The sequence below is a fragment of the Phodopus roborovskii genome, unplaced genomic scaffold (assembly GCF_943737965.1).
Source record: "Phodopus roborovskii unplaced genomic scaffold, PHOROB, whole genome shotgun sequence".
Lineage (NCBI taxonomy): Eukaryota > Metazoa > Chordata > Mammalia > Rodentia > Cricetidae > Phodopus > Phodopus roborovskii.
The window spans coordinates 2395979-2410051 of record NW_026125554.1 but is presented as its reverse complement, the minus strand read 5'-3'; the positions used below and the strand labels follow the sequence as shown (position 1 = coordinate 2410051).

At 36.0% G+C, this 14073-nt stretch overlaps 1 protein-coding gene across 1 annotated transcript in view; it reads right to left on the bottom strand.

Moving 5' to 3' along the window:
* The window catches only part of LOC127216523 (vomeronasal type-2 receptor 116-like), a 28722-nt gene extending 15829 nt beyond the window's left edge, over nt 1-12893 (bottom strand). The window contains 6 exon segments of the mRNA XM_051177224.1: nt 2202-2325; nt 4995-5231; nt 5952-6758; nt 7103-7394; nt 12714-12811; nt 12813-12893. Coding sequence (XP_051033181.1) covers nt 2202-2325; nt 4995-5231; nt 5952-6758; nt 7103-7394; nt 12714-12811; nt 12813-12893 — 1639 coding nt within the window.
* Between the last annotated feature and the right edge of the window lie 1180 nt (nt 12894-14073).

The following is a 14073-nucleotide window of genomic DNA, read 5'->3' as shown; positions in this document are numbered from 1 at the left end:
ACCTTAAATGCCCTTTCCTGATGATGAGATTGATGACTAACTTATCCACCATCATAGAGCCCTCATCTGGTAGCTGATGGAAACAGAAGCAGACCCCCACAATTAAACACTGAGCCGAACTGAAATCCAGATGCAGAGAAGGGGACAAGACCAGGCTACAGAAACCCACAGAGACAGCTGACCTGAACAAGGGGGAGCTAATGGCCCTACTGATTACTTTTAATAATCTTGCATCCTGCCACTTTACCAAAGGTGTTTATCAGCTGTAGATGTTTCCTGGTAGAATTTTGGGGGTCACTTATGTAAACTATCATATCACCTGCAAATACTGAAATTTTGACTTCTTCCTTTCCATTTTGTATCCCCTTGATCTCTTTTTGTTGGAGTACAATATTGAAGAGGTATGGAGAGAGTGGCAGCCTTGTCTTGTTCCAGATTACAGAGGAATTTGCTTTGATTTTCTCTCCAATTACTTTGGTAGTGGCTATTGGTTTGTTGTATACTGCCTTTATTATGTTTTGATATGTTACTTTTATTTATGCCTGACTCTTCCAAGACCTTTATCAATAAGGGGTGATGGATTTGTTGAAGGCTTTTTCAGCATCTAATTATGTGGTCATGTGGGGTTTTTCTGGTTTAGATGGTTTGGTGAGATTTTTATACAATTAAATGAGTTCCTCATTCCCTTCAACCCCTCCAAATTGTTGTATTAAAAATGAAAGTTGTTTGTTTCATTTCAGAAATGTGGTATTCTTAACACTAAGTAATTATTCAATGTGAAAATTATGTTATGCAAAATACTGGATAAATCATCAAATAGCCTGCTGTTTCACATGAAAGAAAATGACAGCAAATCCTCTCTACTTTCTTTTCCTATTCATTGTGGAATAAATCAGTTCTTACTCTAAAATATTCTGCTTACACTTACACTGTGACTTTCTTATGTTTACTCAACTTATTTTGGTCACAAGTTTTGCAAATTTTGCTCAAGTTTGCACAGAATTTATTATCTTTCATTTGGGTGTCCTTGTGTGTTATCACAGAGGTGTGCAGCAGAGTTCAGGCTATCCACTCCACCAACATTAAATTGTTGTTCAGGTACCATGTTTTCTCATTTCAAATACATATTAAATAATTTGATATACATACATATTTTTTAAATTATAGATATATAATGAAAATGTTCATGTACTATTAGCATTTGGGTATTAATGAGTTATTGAGTAATATCACTTTATACTCTGAAAAAAATCGCCAATGTCGCAGTCATCAAATTTTCAGATACGAAATAATTATGTTCTCAACTTCATTAGTATAAGCACAAATATTAAATTTTGAAATCATAATGCTCAATGGGAGAATGTTAAAAGGACTTGCGAACACATCCCCCATGGAGGGATATACTGCCTTAACCTAGAGACAGGTGAGAAGCCCTAGTCCCTACTTCAAATGACCTGACAGACCTACTTGACCCCACCTGGATGGCATTGCCCTACATGTGGAATTGGGGTGGGGGGGTGGGAAGGGAGGGTGGTCAGGGTGCATGTGAGGGGGCAGAGGGGGTAAAGGGGAGGGAGAGAGGGAACTGGGATCGACATGTAAAATAATAAATAAAAAAAGTTTATGAAACACCATACTAAATATGGATTCTGTTTTGCATTGCATCCCATAAGCCTCCTACTATAACATATTGATGAACATATATAGGACATAAATAGGAAAGGGGATGGCAATAACCTCTTATTATTAAGCTAAATTTAAAAAGTTACTTATTGCAGTACAGCAAAGGGAACTGGGGAAATGAAACAAACCTTCCTGACTTCCTGCATGAATCAAGGCTGTGAGGGAATTATGATTGTAAAGCTAAAGACAACACTTTTGGATGTGTCGTAACTGGGATTAAAACTTGGTTTGAGAATCATGAAAACTTGGTACTCTGAATATTGTCAAGTAAATCCCCTGGTGAAATAGTACATTCATTTTTGCTGTAAAGAAAGTGGTTTCTCTAGGAAACAATGTCTGAAACAGATACAACAAAATGAGTCAACTATCTGTTATTTCAATAAATAAATGGAAGTAAAAGATTAAATTGCTAACTTGAGATACAGTTATGGCCATCTTGAAACATTTTTCTTCTTTAGCTTAGAACTTCAGAAAACTATGGAAAGGACAGTAAGTCCTCAGAGATACTTGGCATTTACCTGTCTCATTGGAAACCTCATTCTCAGAGCAAGGAGTGCAGCCAAAGCAACAGGCAAGCATTCCCTCTATGATGGTTTTTCTGAATCCAGGACTGCAGCTCTCACTGCATACAGATTTAGGAATCTGAAGAAAATTTAGTATAAGATACAAAACACATACCTCTTAATCACAGCTTGAGTAAACGGTGTGTCTTAGAATACATAATAAATCTTGATTTAATTTTATGTTTATAAAGGTAGGTACCTGCTGTGGACCTCCGGGTTTCCATGTGGTATGACATACAAAGATCATTCTTTCCTAAGTTACTTCCTAAGACTATGCAACTCTTTAGGATCTGTGTACATTTTTTAAAAGTAGGGCCATCAAAAAACTATTCTTTAGTTTACATTAGCTAGTAGATAGAAAATGGGTTCTAAACTTGCACTTGTCTGGTACTTGAAGATGGTAAATGCTTTTTAAAGAGTGCTCTCAAGACCCAGCAATGCCCCTCCTGTGCATATATCCAAAGGCTGCTCCATCCTACCACAAGGACATTAGCTCAATTATGTTCATTGTAGCTTTATTTGTAATAGCCAGAAACTGGAAACAACTTAGATATCCCTAAACCGAATGGATAAACAAATGTGGTACATTTACACAATGGTTTATTATTCAGATGATAAAAAAATAACATCACAAAATTTGCAGGCAAATTGATGGAACTAGAAGAAAAATCATCCTGAGGGAGGTAACCCATAGTCCTTTTTAATAAGACAATGCTATTTTGGCCCTTCTTAAATTTTACTAAAACTCATTTTGGTATATTCCATAAAATATTTTCTACGCACTTGAATTAGACATACAGTCTGCCACTCTTAGGTGGAATGTTCTGTATCTGTCTGGTTCTCTATTTTGTCTAGACAAGGTTTACTTACTACAGAAAGTGAGGTAATAAGTCTTCAATTATTATTATATTACTATTGTTCTTATTGCTGCCAATATTGCTTAATATATTTAGGTCCTTTGATGTCAGGTAAATGTATACCTAGTATATTTTCCTTTGTTATATAATGCCAGGTTTTTTCATTAAATTGTAACTTTTCTGAAGTAAGTTTGGCTACCCTGTTTTTATTGCCTTTATAAGAAATATTCTTTTCTATTCCTCTGCTTTCAGCATATGTGCATCTTTAAATTTAGTTAGTCTCTTGTAGACAGCATGCATTTGAGTATTTATTACTGTTTTATGTTTTTGTTTTCACCCAATGAATCATTCTATTTTTTGGTTGGAGAAATTTAATCCATATGTTTAAAAGTAATTATTGATAAAGACAGACTTGCTACTGTCGTTCTTTCATTTGTTGTTCAGCTATTCAGTTTTAAATAATACTTGCTCATTCCAATGTCTTGAAGTGTTGCTCCTGTATTTTCACCTTACAGTTCATAGCTTCAATTCTTATGTATAAGTATTTAATATGTATTAAGTTTATTATAATAATTGCTGAAATATTGGGGTGTACTACTTTTTATATATGGATACTACATTTTTCAAAAAGCTATTTATTAAAAACATTAACAGTACTCAAGTGTGTTATAAACACCCATGTTGAAACTGAATTGGCTATGTATATGTAGATTTACCTCTTGTCTGTCTATTCTGTTATATTTGTGCCTGCATGTATGCCAACATGTTCTGTTTTCATTCTTGCAATTTGTACAATTAGAAATAGAAATCAGATGCTGTAATACCTACCTTGCTTGATTATTTTTGTTCAGGGTAGCTTTGGCTAATTAAAATATTTGTTTTTCTATTTAAATAATAACATTATTCTTTTCTAGTTATGTGAAAAAATAAAAAAAAAGATAAACAAATTTCTCATGTTAATTTTGTCATCTACATTTTCCAAAAGACAAGATAGGTAAGTAAAACATGGACACATTACAATTTTGTTCAGTTTGCCTTCACTTAAAAGCAAAAGTCCACCCAAAGATTGACTATAACACTCTAAGCCAGTTATCTTCTTTACAGTTCATATTGTTGTGGTGAAACAGCATGCCAATAGCTAATTATTGGATGAAATGGCTTATTTTATTTTTCACTTCTACCCCACCTATTATCTTCAGTGGAAGTAAGTAAAGGAGATAAAAGTAGAAAACTGGAGATGGGAATTGAAATGGTGACCATTAAAATTCATGGATTCCTCAGCTTTGTTTCTTAAACAACTGAAAACCGCCTGCCACCAAGACTCTAATTTTGATGGCTCTTTCCACATGAATCCAGGCCAGGCTTTTGACTATTTTTCCTCAACTGAGATTCCTCTTCCCAGGTAACTCTTAATTTATATCAACTTGAGAATAATTAACTAAGACCCTACACCAAAATAAGCATCCTATCAGTTGTTTTGTGAAAATGATGGCACACAATACTAATTCATATCTTGTTTTTTGTTTCTGTTTTGTTTTGAGTTTTTGTTTGTTTGTTTGTTTTGGTCTTGGTTTTTCGAGACAGGGTTTCTCTGTATTGCTTTGGAGCACACCAGGCTGGCCTTAAACTCATAGAGTTCTGCCTGCCTCTGCCTCCTAAGTGCTGGGACTAAAGGTGCATGCCACCAATGCCCAGCCTCATATCTTGTTTTGAAATGTCAAAATAAATGGATAATTAGAAACATATCAGGAAATACATTCATCGGAATAATAAATCAGTGAAAATTTTTATGTGGAAAGCTATGAGTATATTGATGGAGCCCAATTTAGTTAGTGTCATCAGATCCAGAAACATTGTTTTATATTAACATTCATAAGAACCTAAGAAAGACAGATGCCCACCTCTGAGAATACTGTAGGCATTGAATCATGTGTCCAGATACTGACAATTGTTGCCCCTGTGGAGCTCTTGGAGAAAGTGTACCCACTTTCACCTGCAGTGAAAGGCCTGTTGGGAAATTCCAAACGTTTTTAATATCATACTCCCCATCTGGCTTCCTTTTATGGTCCAAAACCACAAGATCTCCAACAGAATTTTTCACTTGAATATTCTTCAGAAAAGGGTGAAGCTAGATAAATGTAAAATCTGGTCATAAAATTGGTGTCACTGATGTATAACAGAACAACAAATATGAAGTTACAACTGTAAGCTGTAATGTGTGATGTTAATGCTGTTTTAAATAAAGTATCTATAACATTGAACAAAGAAAAGGCTAGGAGAATTAGCTATCATTGAGTTACTGAAATGTCATTTTTTTCTATAAAATGAATTAAACCAAGCACCATGAAGTGATAAAGGATTGTGTAGTAAGCAAATTTCAATTTCTATACAAACTAGCTACCTCCTTAAATAAACTGCCTGAATTTCTTGAAACTTCGGTAAAGAACATGAGGTTACTTGATTTGTTGGACAATCGGGAATGCTTGGAAGAATATAACAATGATTGATGTACAGAAATATATGCATTTGTTTTGCTCTTTGTTTTGTGAGAAATGAAAAAGGAAGGGTATTTTTTTCACACTCGGTTATTATCAAGAGAATATATTGATTCTGTTTCAACCAAAAGGGTGATTATTTTCTTAAAAGAAAACTTCAACTTGAGCAGTGTTACCTCCATGCACCATATACCTTGACATGGACATACATTGATAACTTATCCCCAAAATATATAGTACCACCTTAATATAACTCGAGAAAAAAAACAGGAATTTAAAATAACTATATTAAATGGTTTTTCTGCATCTGGTGTCCTGCTTCTGATATTAGAATACGACAAAAAGGAAATTACCTGCCAGGGGAACATGATAGTTCCATCCTCATTTGCTCCCGATTAAACTTGTAATTGATTGAGAGTCATCTCATGGAGACTGTGGGCCACTGCATACACAGCATTGTACACATTGTAACTCTCTTCACTCATGGCCATGTCAAAAATGTTCCCTGGCAACAATTCCAAGGAGGCATTGGGCAGGCAGTTTTCAAAGATTTGATAATTAGAAGGCAAAAGTGAGCAATTGAAATAAAAGTTCCAAAATATATGAAGATAAATGTCTTCTGGATACTTTATAGGGGTGACTTCCTGCATAAATTTTGTGAAACCCAAAATCTCCCCATGATGGGGTGCAAAAATGAGACTTCCATGGAATGCATCTGACATGGTATATTCATACAATCTGCTACCACCCCATTGTGAGTTCATGACCCAAACTTTCCTAGATATGAGTTTTTCCCAAGTGTTTACTACTATAGTTAATACAGAAGTACTGTCTCCATAAGTTACAATCACGTTTGCTGATGATTCCAGAATATATGCCACAGTATGAAAGGGAACAGAATACATTGAGTCGCCCATAACTGACACTGTTTCCACAAAAGCGATGCAGACTCCATTCCAATCCAGCTCCCTTCTCAAGTCTGATAGAATCTGAGCACCTCTGTGGTCACTTGTGATGAGCAGCCCCACCCAGTTCCAGCTGAAATGAAGCATCAAAGAAGCAATGCCATGTGGCAGAAATGTGTCCTTGGGAGCCACTTGATACACTGATTGAAACTGGCTTCCTTCAGTCAGACTGGGATCAAAAGGCCCAAAAGTAAGCTGAAAGAAAAACAGAATTTTTAAGAGTAGAACAAGCACTGCCATGAAGGACATTTTAGTCTTGAACAGCAGATTGAAGTGCCAGCTCTGCTCAACAGCTTTTAAAGACATATATTACTATCTGAAGGTTTCCAGAAAATCACTAAAAAGTATCAAAACCTCAACCTACCCTCTCCACCGTTCACCCTTTTGCCTTCGTTTCAAACTTAAAAATATGGTTGTGTCTTCATCAATGTTTGTAGTTATTCCTTTATTGTAATTAAAACTTCTCACTTTTATTTTGCATACCGTTAAAATGTGTGAAAGAGATCTGCCTACTCATCATTCACGCCATTCTCACTCACCTGAGGAAATTTGTAAAGATGCTGCACTGTCCCAATGAGTTCAGATGTTTTCCATCTTATTCCTGTAAGTAAAGCTGCTGATTTGCTCTCTATCCCACTGAAGTAATTAGGGCTGAAGATGCTCAAACCTGTGAGCCAATAAAACACGCTCTCTAGAACATTCATTTCAGAAAATGGGAGACTATAAACCTCAATCCCCAGAGAGATGTTTGGTAAAAGATGGGAGTTCCTGTTGATTTCCTCAATGGCAAATAATATCGCCAAAAGAAGCTGGTAGTTTTGCTCCATCAGCCTGCATGAAAGCATTAGTATTCAAGTGGGAACCCGTAACAATCAAATGTCTAATTTAAATGAAATGGTTTCTACAGTTTAAAAGGATGTGCTTTTAAAAGCACATAATTTCACATCTTCTAATAAATCATTTTGATTAAAATTGTGTAATATGGTATTCTCCAAAGTCTGAAATGTAATTGTTTCCCTATTAAGCCACCAGGTTCCCAGGTTCCTGAGACAATTTATTATGAATAAACCTCCCTCACTGAATTCAATTTATCTGTGACAATAGTTGGTTTTTAAAGTTACATGTTTATCATATATTGCATGTGCATATGCTGTGTGTCAGCATTTCTGTCTCTGATGGGCTTGGGTGTACATCTCTTGTGGGGAAAAATTTTCAGTGTTTTTGCATGAAATGCAGATGATAATTTCACTGACTGCCTACAGATTATGTGCCTCAGTCCTCACTGCTACACACCCCAGCAAAGCTTCTGGCAATTTTCCTGTCTCATCTGAAAGAGCACTTCAAATGTAACTATGATGTGAGTTCTGTAATCTGAGCTCATGTGTTTTCTTCGCTTGTTCTGTAACCACTTTATATTCTCTGGATCCCATCGTCTTTACAATAATGATTGTAGTGAAGAAGGTAGCATACTTTAGATGGTTAAAGGTACACACGCAATGAAGCAAACAAACTTCCAACATGGAATATTCAGAAACCAAGGCTTCACATTAATTTTTTTCAAATTGTTCCGTAGTTTGATATACAAAAGGTTTGTTCATATTAAGACACTTTTAGTTGCTTAATAAAATGAAAATTTATGTGTTGAAATGTCCTTTGGCAAAGAGATTAATTCACTTAAGTTTATGTGAAAAGGAAACAGATATTAAATTCCTCAGTACAGAATAGTGCATCAGTATTCTCTATGCAGTTTCTGGGCTTTTTAAAAGTAGGGCAGAACTTTTTAAGTCTGCACCACTCCTAAGAGCATTCTAAATATTTACTCTTATGCCCATAGATAAGTGTTGATACCACCACCCACAAAAGAAAATTCTTGTTGCAACAGAACATAACTAAAGAATAACATGAGTTTTCAAACAGAATGGGCAATCCTCAGGGGTGCCCAGGACAGCTGATAAATCTACCACAAATTGCTTGCAACTAAGCTTAGGGAATATTATAGTGGATGAACAGAAATATCCTAAGAGTCAGGGGACCTGAAAATATGTAACATTGTCTTACAAACAGCAGATAAGGTATACACATGATACCACAACAATACGGCTTCCTATAAAAAAAAAAAAAAAAAAACTCAACTATGACAACTACAAACATGCACTCTCAGAAGAAATGTTCTCATGCAGAGTCACTTAGGACCACAGACATCTAATTACTCCTAAAAACAGGATGAAATGATCATTTTACAAGTGAGCACCTAATCAATTATCCAACCCCAAGTACTCATCCCCCAAATCATATCCATACAAGAACATTAACTGTACCCAACAGGTAGTAGTTATATAGTTGTGCATACATATTTAACAGTAATAACAATAACAAAGGAGCCCATAAAATATACTGGGTAAACAGGAGTGAATGAGAAAGGGTACAACAAAGGAGATTTTAGGTGATGAAAGTAAGGAGTCAAAGATATAATTATGTGATGGCTATAATAAGAAAAAGTTACAAGAAAGACACAAATTATAACAAAATTTTAAATTTTGTAGGAAATTATTCCAGAATCATATTATGTCTTAACTACCGTAATTACCCTATCTCTGTTCTCTGGGAAACACAGGTACTCTAACCATGCATGTTGTTGGTCTATATCTAAACAAACATCACTCTCTCCCCAATGAATATATTTTCAATGAGGAGTAACCTGAATTAGGTGCAACAGCTCATCTTCATATTAAATATTCGTACAAACATAAACTCAGGGCTATTATAATTCTGTGAAAAAGGTAATGTAATGCTATGTGTCCATCCCAACAATGAACTACTCAACCCTGAATGTCCATTCCTCTTCTCACTGTTTCTGACAGTGTGTGTGTTGTAGAAAGAAGATGCCTAAAGAATCTGGCTCAGGAATAGTCACATTAAAAGAAAATTGAGAATAACAATTTATTCTATCACCATGATTGTTATATAACTGGTCCAATTCTGTTGCAAAAGTTGTTATTTCAGGGAAAAGAATGAAAAGAAAGTAAACATTTTGCTGCTCAAAAATGTGATCTCGTCCAAAAAAAAGAGAAAAGAAAAGAAAAGAAAAGAAAAGAAAAAAGGTAGGAAAGTCTTGGAAGTTACCAGAGAAAGCCCAGTGCCACTGAAGCAAACAAAGGAAACCAATTCCTAAAGTCAACCCCCTTTTTTAGTACTCTGATTCATTTAACTTATAATAATGGCCTCAAAATCACCATCTGGTATCGTGGTTTAATAAGGATCAGGAGAAACAAATAGGCCGAATAGAGAAATAACCTATAACATAGATAGATGAACACCATCAGGTTCCTCCGGATGCTCTCCTGTCCGCATGCTGCAAGCAAGAGAGTGCTCCCGGGCTCCTCCTCAGACCTAGTTCCCCCAGGTAACTTCTGCCCCTGTCTCCACCCCCCAATGAGCGTAGTCAGGGCCACAAATGCAGACAAAGTGAATATCTCACTGCAATCTGGCTGAAGAGGAGTTAAAGGGATAGTCTGCATAAGCTGACCACACATGGGTTATGATTATAAAAGTGTAAATCAGAACACACTATACAAGGTGCTAGAGGATAAACTCATGCTTGAGCATGCTTGAAAAGCACTCTGCCATGTAATATATACCCTTATTCATTCATTGTCATTATAATACAACTCAATACTATCAAGTTAATGGAGAAAATTCCTATAGAAAAGAAGTTAACATCAACTATAGTAGCTACACATATAGATCATAAATTCTCATAATATAAAGATAAAATGATACTAGAGTCTTTAAATGTTTTCTAATATTAAGTACAAGATAAAAGCAATCCAAAAGCAGCTATAAAAATGTTAACAATCCACTGGCCAATGTGATTTACAAATGCATTGGAAATATTTCAACTAGTTGTGAAATTTTTGATTCCTGTGATCACGCTTTCTAATTCAATGTCAGACAAGATCTCCTGACCAAATTGGGAGCATGGATGGAGGGGAGATGGAGTTAGGAGAAAGAGAAAGAGAGAATAGGAGGGGGGAGGAGAACATGAAGGAGCAGGATTGAGTTGGGAGAAGAATAGAGGAGAGCAAGAAAAGAGATACCATAATAAAGAGAGCCATTATAGGTTTAAAGAGAAATCTGGCACTAGAGAAATGTCCAGAAATCTACAAAGATGACCCCAACTAACAATCTAAGCAATAGTGGACAGGCTTCCTTAAATGCCCTTCCTTTATAATGAGATTGATGACTACCTTATATGCCATCCTAGAGGCTTCAACTAGGAGCTGAGGGAAGCAGAAGCAGACACCCACAGCTAAAGACTGAACTGAACTCCTGGAATCTAGCTGCAAAAAGGGAGAAATGATGAGCAAAGGGGCCAAGACGAGGCTGGAGAAACCCACAGAAACAGCTGACCTGAACAAGAGGGAACTCATGGACCCCAGTCTGATAGCTGGGAAACCAGCATAGGACCCACCCGGACCCCCTGAATGTGGGTGTTAGTTAGGAGGAATGGGTAGTCTATGGGCCTCTGGTAGTGAATCAGTATTTATCCCTAGTATACGAATACACTTTGGGAACCCATTCCACATAGAAGGATAATATCTCAGCCTAGACACATGGGGGAGACCCTGCTCCAAATGATATATCAGAATTTGAAGATTCCCCCATGGAAGGCCTCACCCTCCCTGGGAAGCAGAAATGGTTGGGGGAAACAGGGGTGGAGGGAGAGGGTAAATGAAGAAAAATCTTATAGAATAGGAGTTATATAACAATAACTATAGTAGTTACATATATAGATTATAAATTTTCATAATATTGCATTTAAAATAAGTCTTTAAATCATTACCAATATTAACTACAAGACAAAGAGAATCCAAAAGCAGCTTTAAAAACCTTAACAATCTACACTGGCCAATGCAATTTAAAAATGCATTGTAAATATTTCACCTAGCTGTGAAATTTTAGATTCCTTTGGTCATGTTTTCTATTTCTATGTCAGACAAAATGTGAAAAGATATGCTCACTGTCTAATGATGTTTTACATTTGAACTAATTCCCTTCTCCACTGTCCAGACCTGATCACTCATCACCATACCAAGGAGCCAACAGTGTTGCAGTGGTGCATACACCAGAGTCCACCCCACCCTCTCAGTAATTTTCCATCAACTGATCACAAACTGAACCTTGATGACATATTTTCATTCCCTCATGTTGAGTTCAGAGTTGATTACATGCTTCATTTCTCTGTTTCAGATCTTTATGTCTAATAGACAGTAATAGACCTATCTGAATGATGTCATGTATGAATTTTTTCCTTCAAAAAGAAATGCACGTGGATATTTCTATATAAATTCAACAAGTTAACTGAAATACACTAAATACTGTCTAGTTCTATGCCTGAAGATTTGAGAGTGTCTAAGGAAAAACCCTAAGTGCACATGATCACATAGATTATGTTTATTGAATTACATACATAAATTCAAGCTAAAGTATACAGGAAAGATGTTGATCAAAAAGGTAAATGGTAAAAACTAAATTATCTGATAATCAAAAAATGTGGGAAGTATTTATTTTCATCCTGAGGACTCTGAGAATTCTGAGAAATGTTAAAGATAGAAAATTTTAGGTAAGATGATTAAATTTTCAATCCTGATATTAATGCACCCAAATCAGAGGCAGATGACACAGACAAGTCCTATTCTTATAGAACCTGAGGAAGGAATCCAAAGTCATTGTTTCAAAGACATTATCTCCTCTAACAAAAGCACATTTCAAATTCCACTATTCCCAGAACTGCTGTGACAAACGGCTGTCAACAGCCCTTTTACTGCAGAGCTAGTACTGGATGTGCTCAGAGTCTGAGGAATTAACAGAAGCAGAAGATTCATCCACAAATTGCAATTGTCAAATATGGAACACAAACCACTGAAACCAAGTCCATCTCTTCCCTCTAGACAGAACAAAATTAGTCAATGAGAAACAAAGTTAAAGATAGGATCTGGAAATGATAGACATGGCATAACTTGAAGGGAAATGCATGGAATACTGATGTTCAAAACCACACATATCCTAGGACACAAGGATCTTAAAAAGGATGAGTCAATACAATGCACTTATGTTCCCATATATTCTGTATCTGAAGGTATATTTTTCCAATCTGCCTTTTTTCTTTCTGGGAAGAAAATATAAATAGGTAAAAATGCACCAATGACCACAGATCCATTATTGTGAAATTGGTATTTTTTTTTCTGTTATGCAGGAATTGGTTACAGTTGTACAGGTAAGAGTTGGCATCTGCAAAAACCAGGATATAATGATCCAAGATGCCAGCATATTAATAGGTGTATCTGCAAGATGTAAATTGGGATGTTGTGGAGTACACAGTGTGTGCCCAGTATATAACAGCACATGCTTGTTTACATGTATCCTTGTAATGCTGTCAATAAATGAGTTTTTCACTATAATCAGCCTGAGAAATTTCCAGGGATCATTTCGACGGCCATTTGAGAGTTCTGTGGTTCTTTCTCCTTCAGGATATGCATCTGAGGCACCATACAAGGTGAAAAAACAAGTTATTGCATTAAGTGACATATTTTCTTCTCCAACCACAATAGCAAGTATTTCCTCCAAGAGTTCAGGATCCCCAGGTTGGGTTCTCCTTCCTTGGCCACAGGGTTTACCAAGAAAGAGATTATGTGAGAGCCCTTGAGGATGATGTCATCATGTTACATCAGAGCAAACCATGCTTGGTGAAAAATGAAAAGGTTAGGAAGGTATCATCCCTGCCATTGTTAAATTAAATTAAAGGGGTACCATAGTCCCCAAACAATAATATTGGTCTCATGATTACTTTTTATTTTCCTATTGGTCTGAAATTCAATTATTCTGTCTATGATACATGCACGTCTACTTACCAATATCATGTGCATCCTCTTCTCTAGATAGCTTGTGTCATCCTTGGGAAAACAACAATCCAGCTGAATTTGTCACTTCAGATCAGGAACTTAATCTCATTGCAGAAATCAATTCGTGATTGCATCTTAGCTTTGATCTTCTATACAATTGTTCTCTATTTTTATTCATGCTGGACACTGAATCAGTATATATTCACTATCCTCCTTACAGTCTTTGTCACACTCTGTTTCCTTTTGTGGCATGAGAGTATCAGAGAACCCCCCCCCAACACATTGCTCCAAAGAACATAATAATTGCTGAGACTGTATTCCTATCATGAAATTATAGAACAAATATGGCACAAGCAGGGTTTTTTTTTCCTAGCACAAGAAGCCAATTTTAGGGCAGAGATAATTCATTGTGCTGTAGTGTAGACATGGTTGCCAATCATGTTAATATGCTCACCATGGAAATTTTACAACCAAAATTGTGAATGAATATATAGGAAAAGATTTCCTTCTATAATGATAAATGAGTTGTGATACATTATTGTACCACATGCCCCTAAAATGGAAGATGTCAATACAAAGGAATGCATAAAGGGAGGATCTCTTTATGT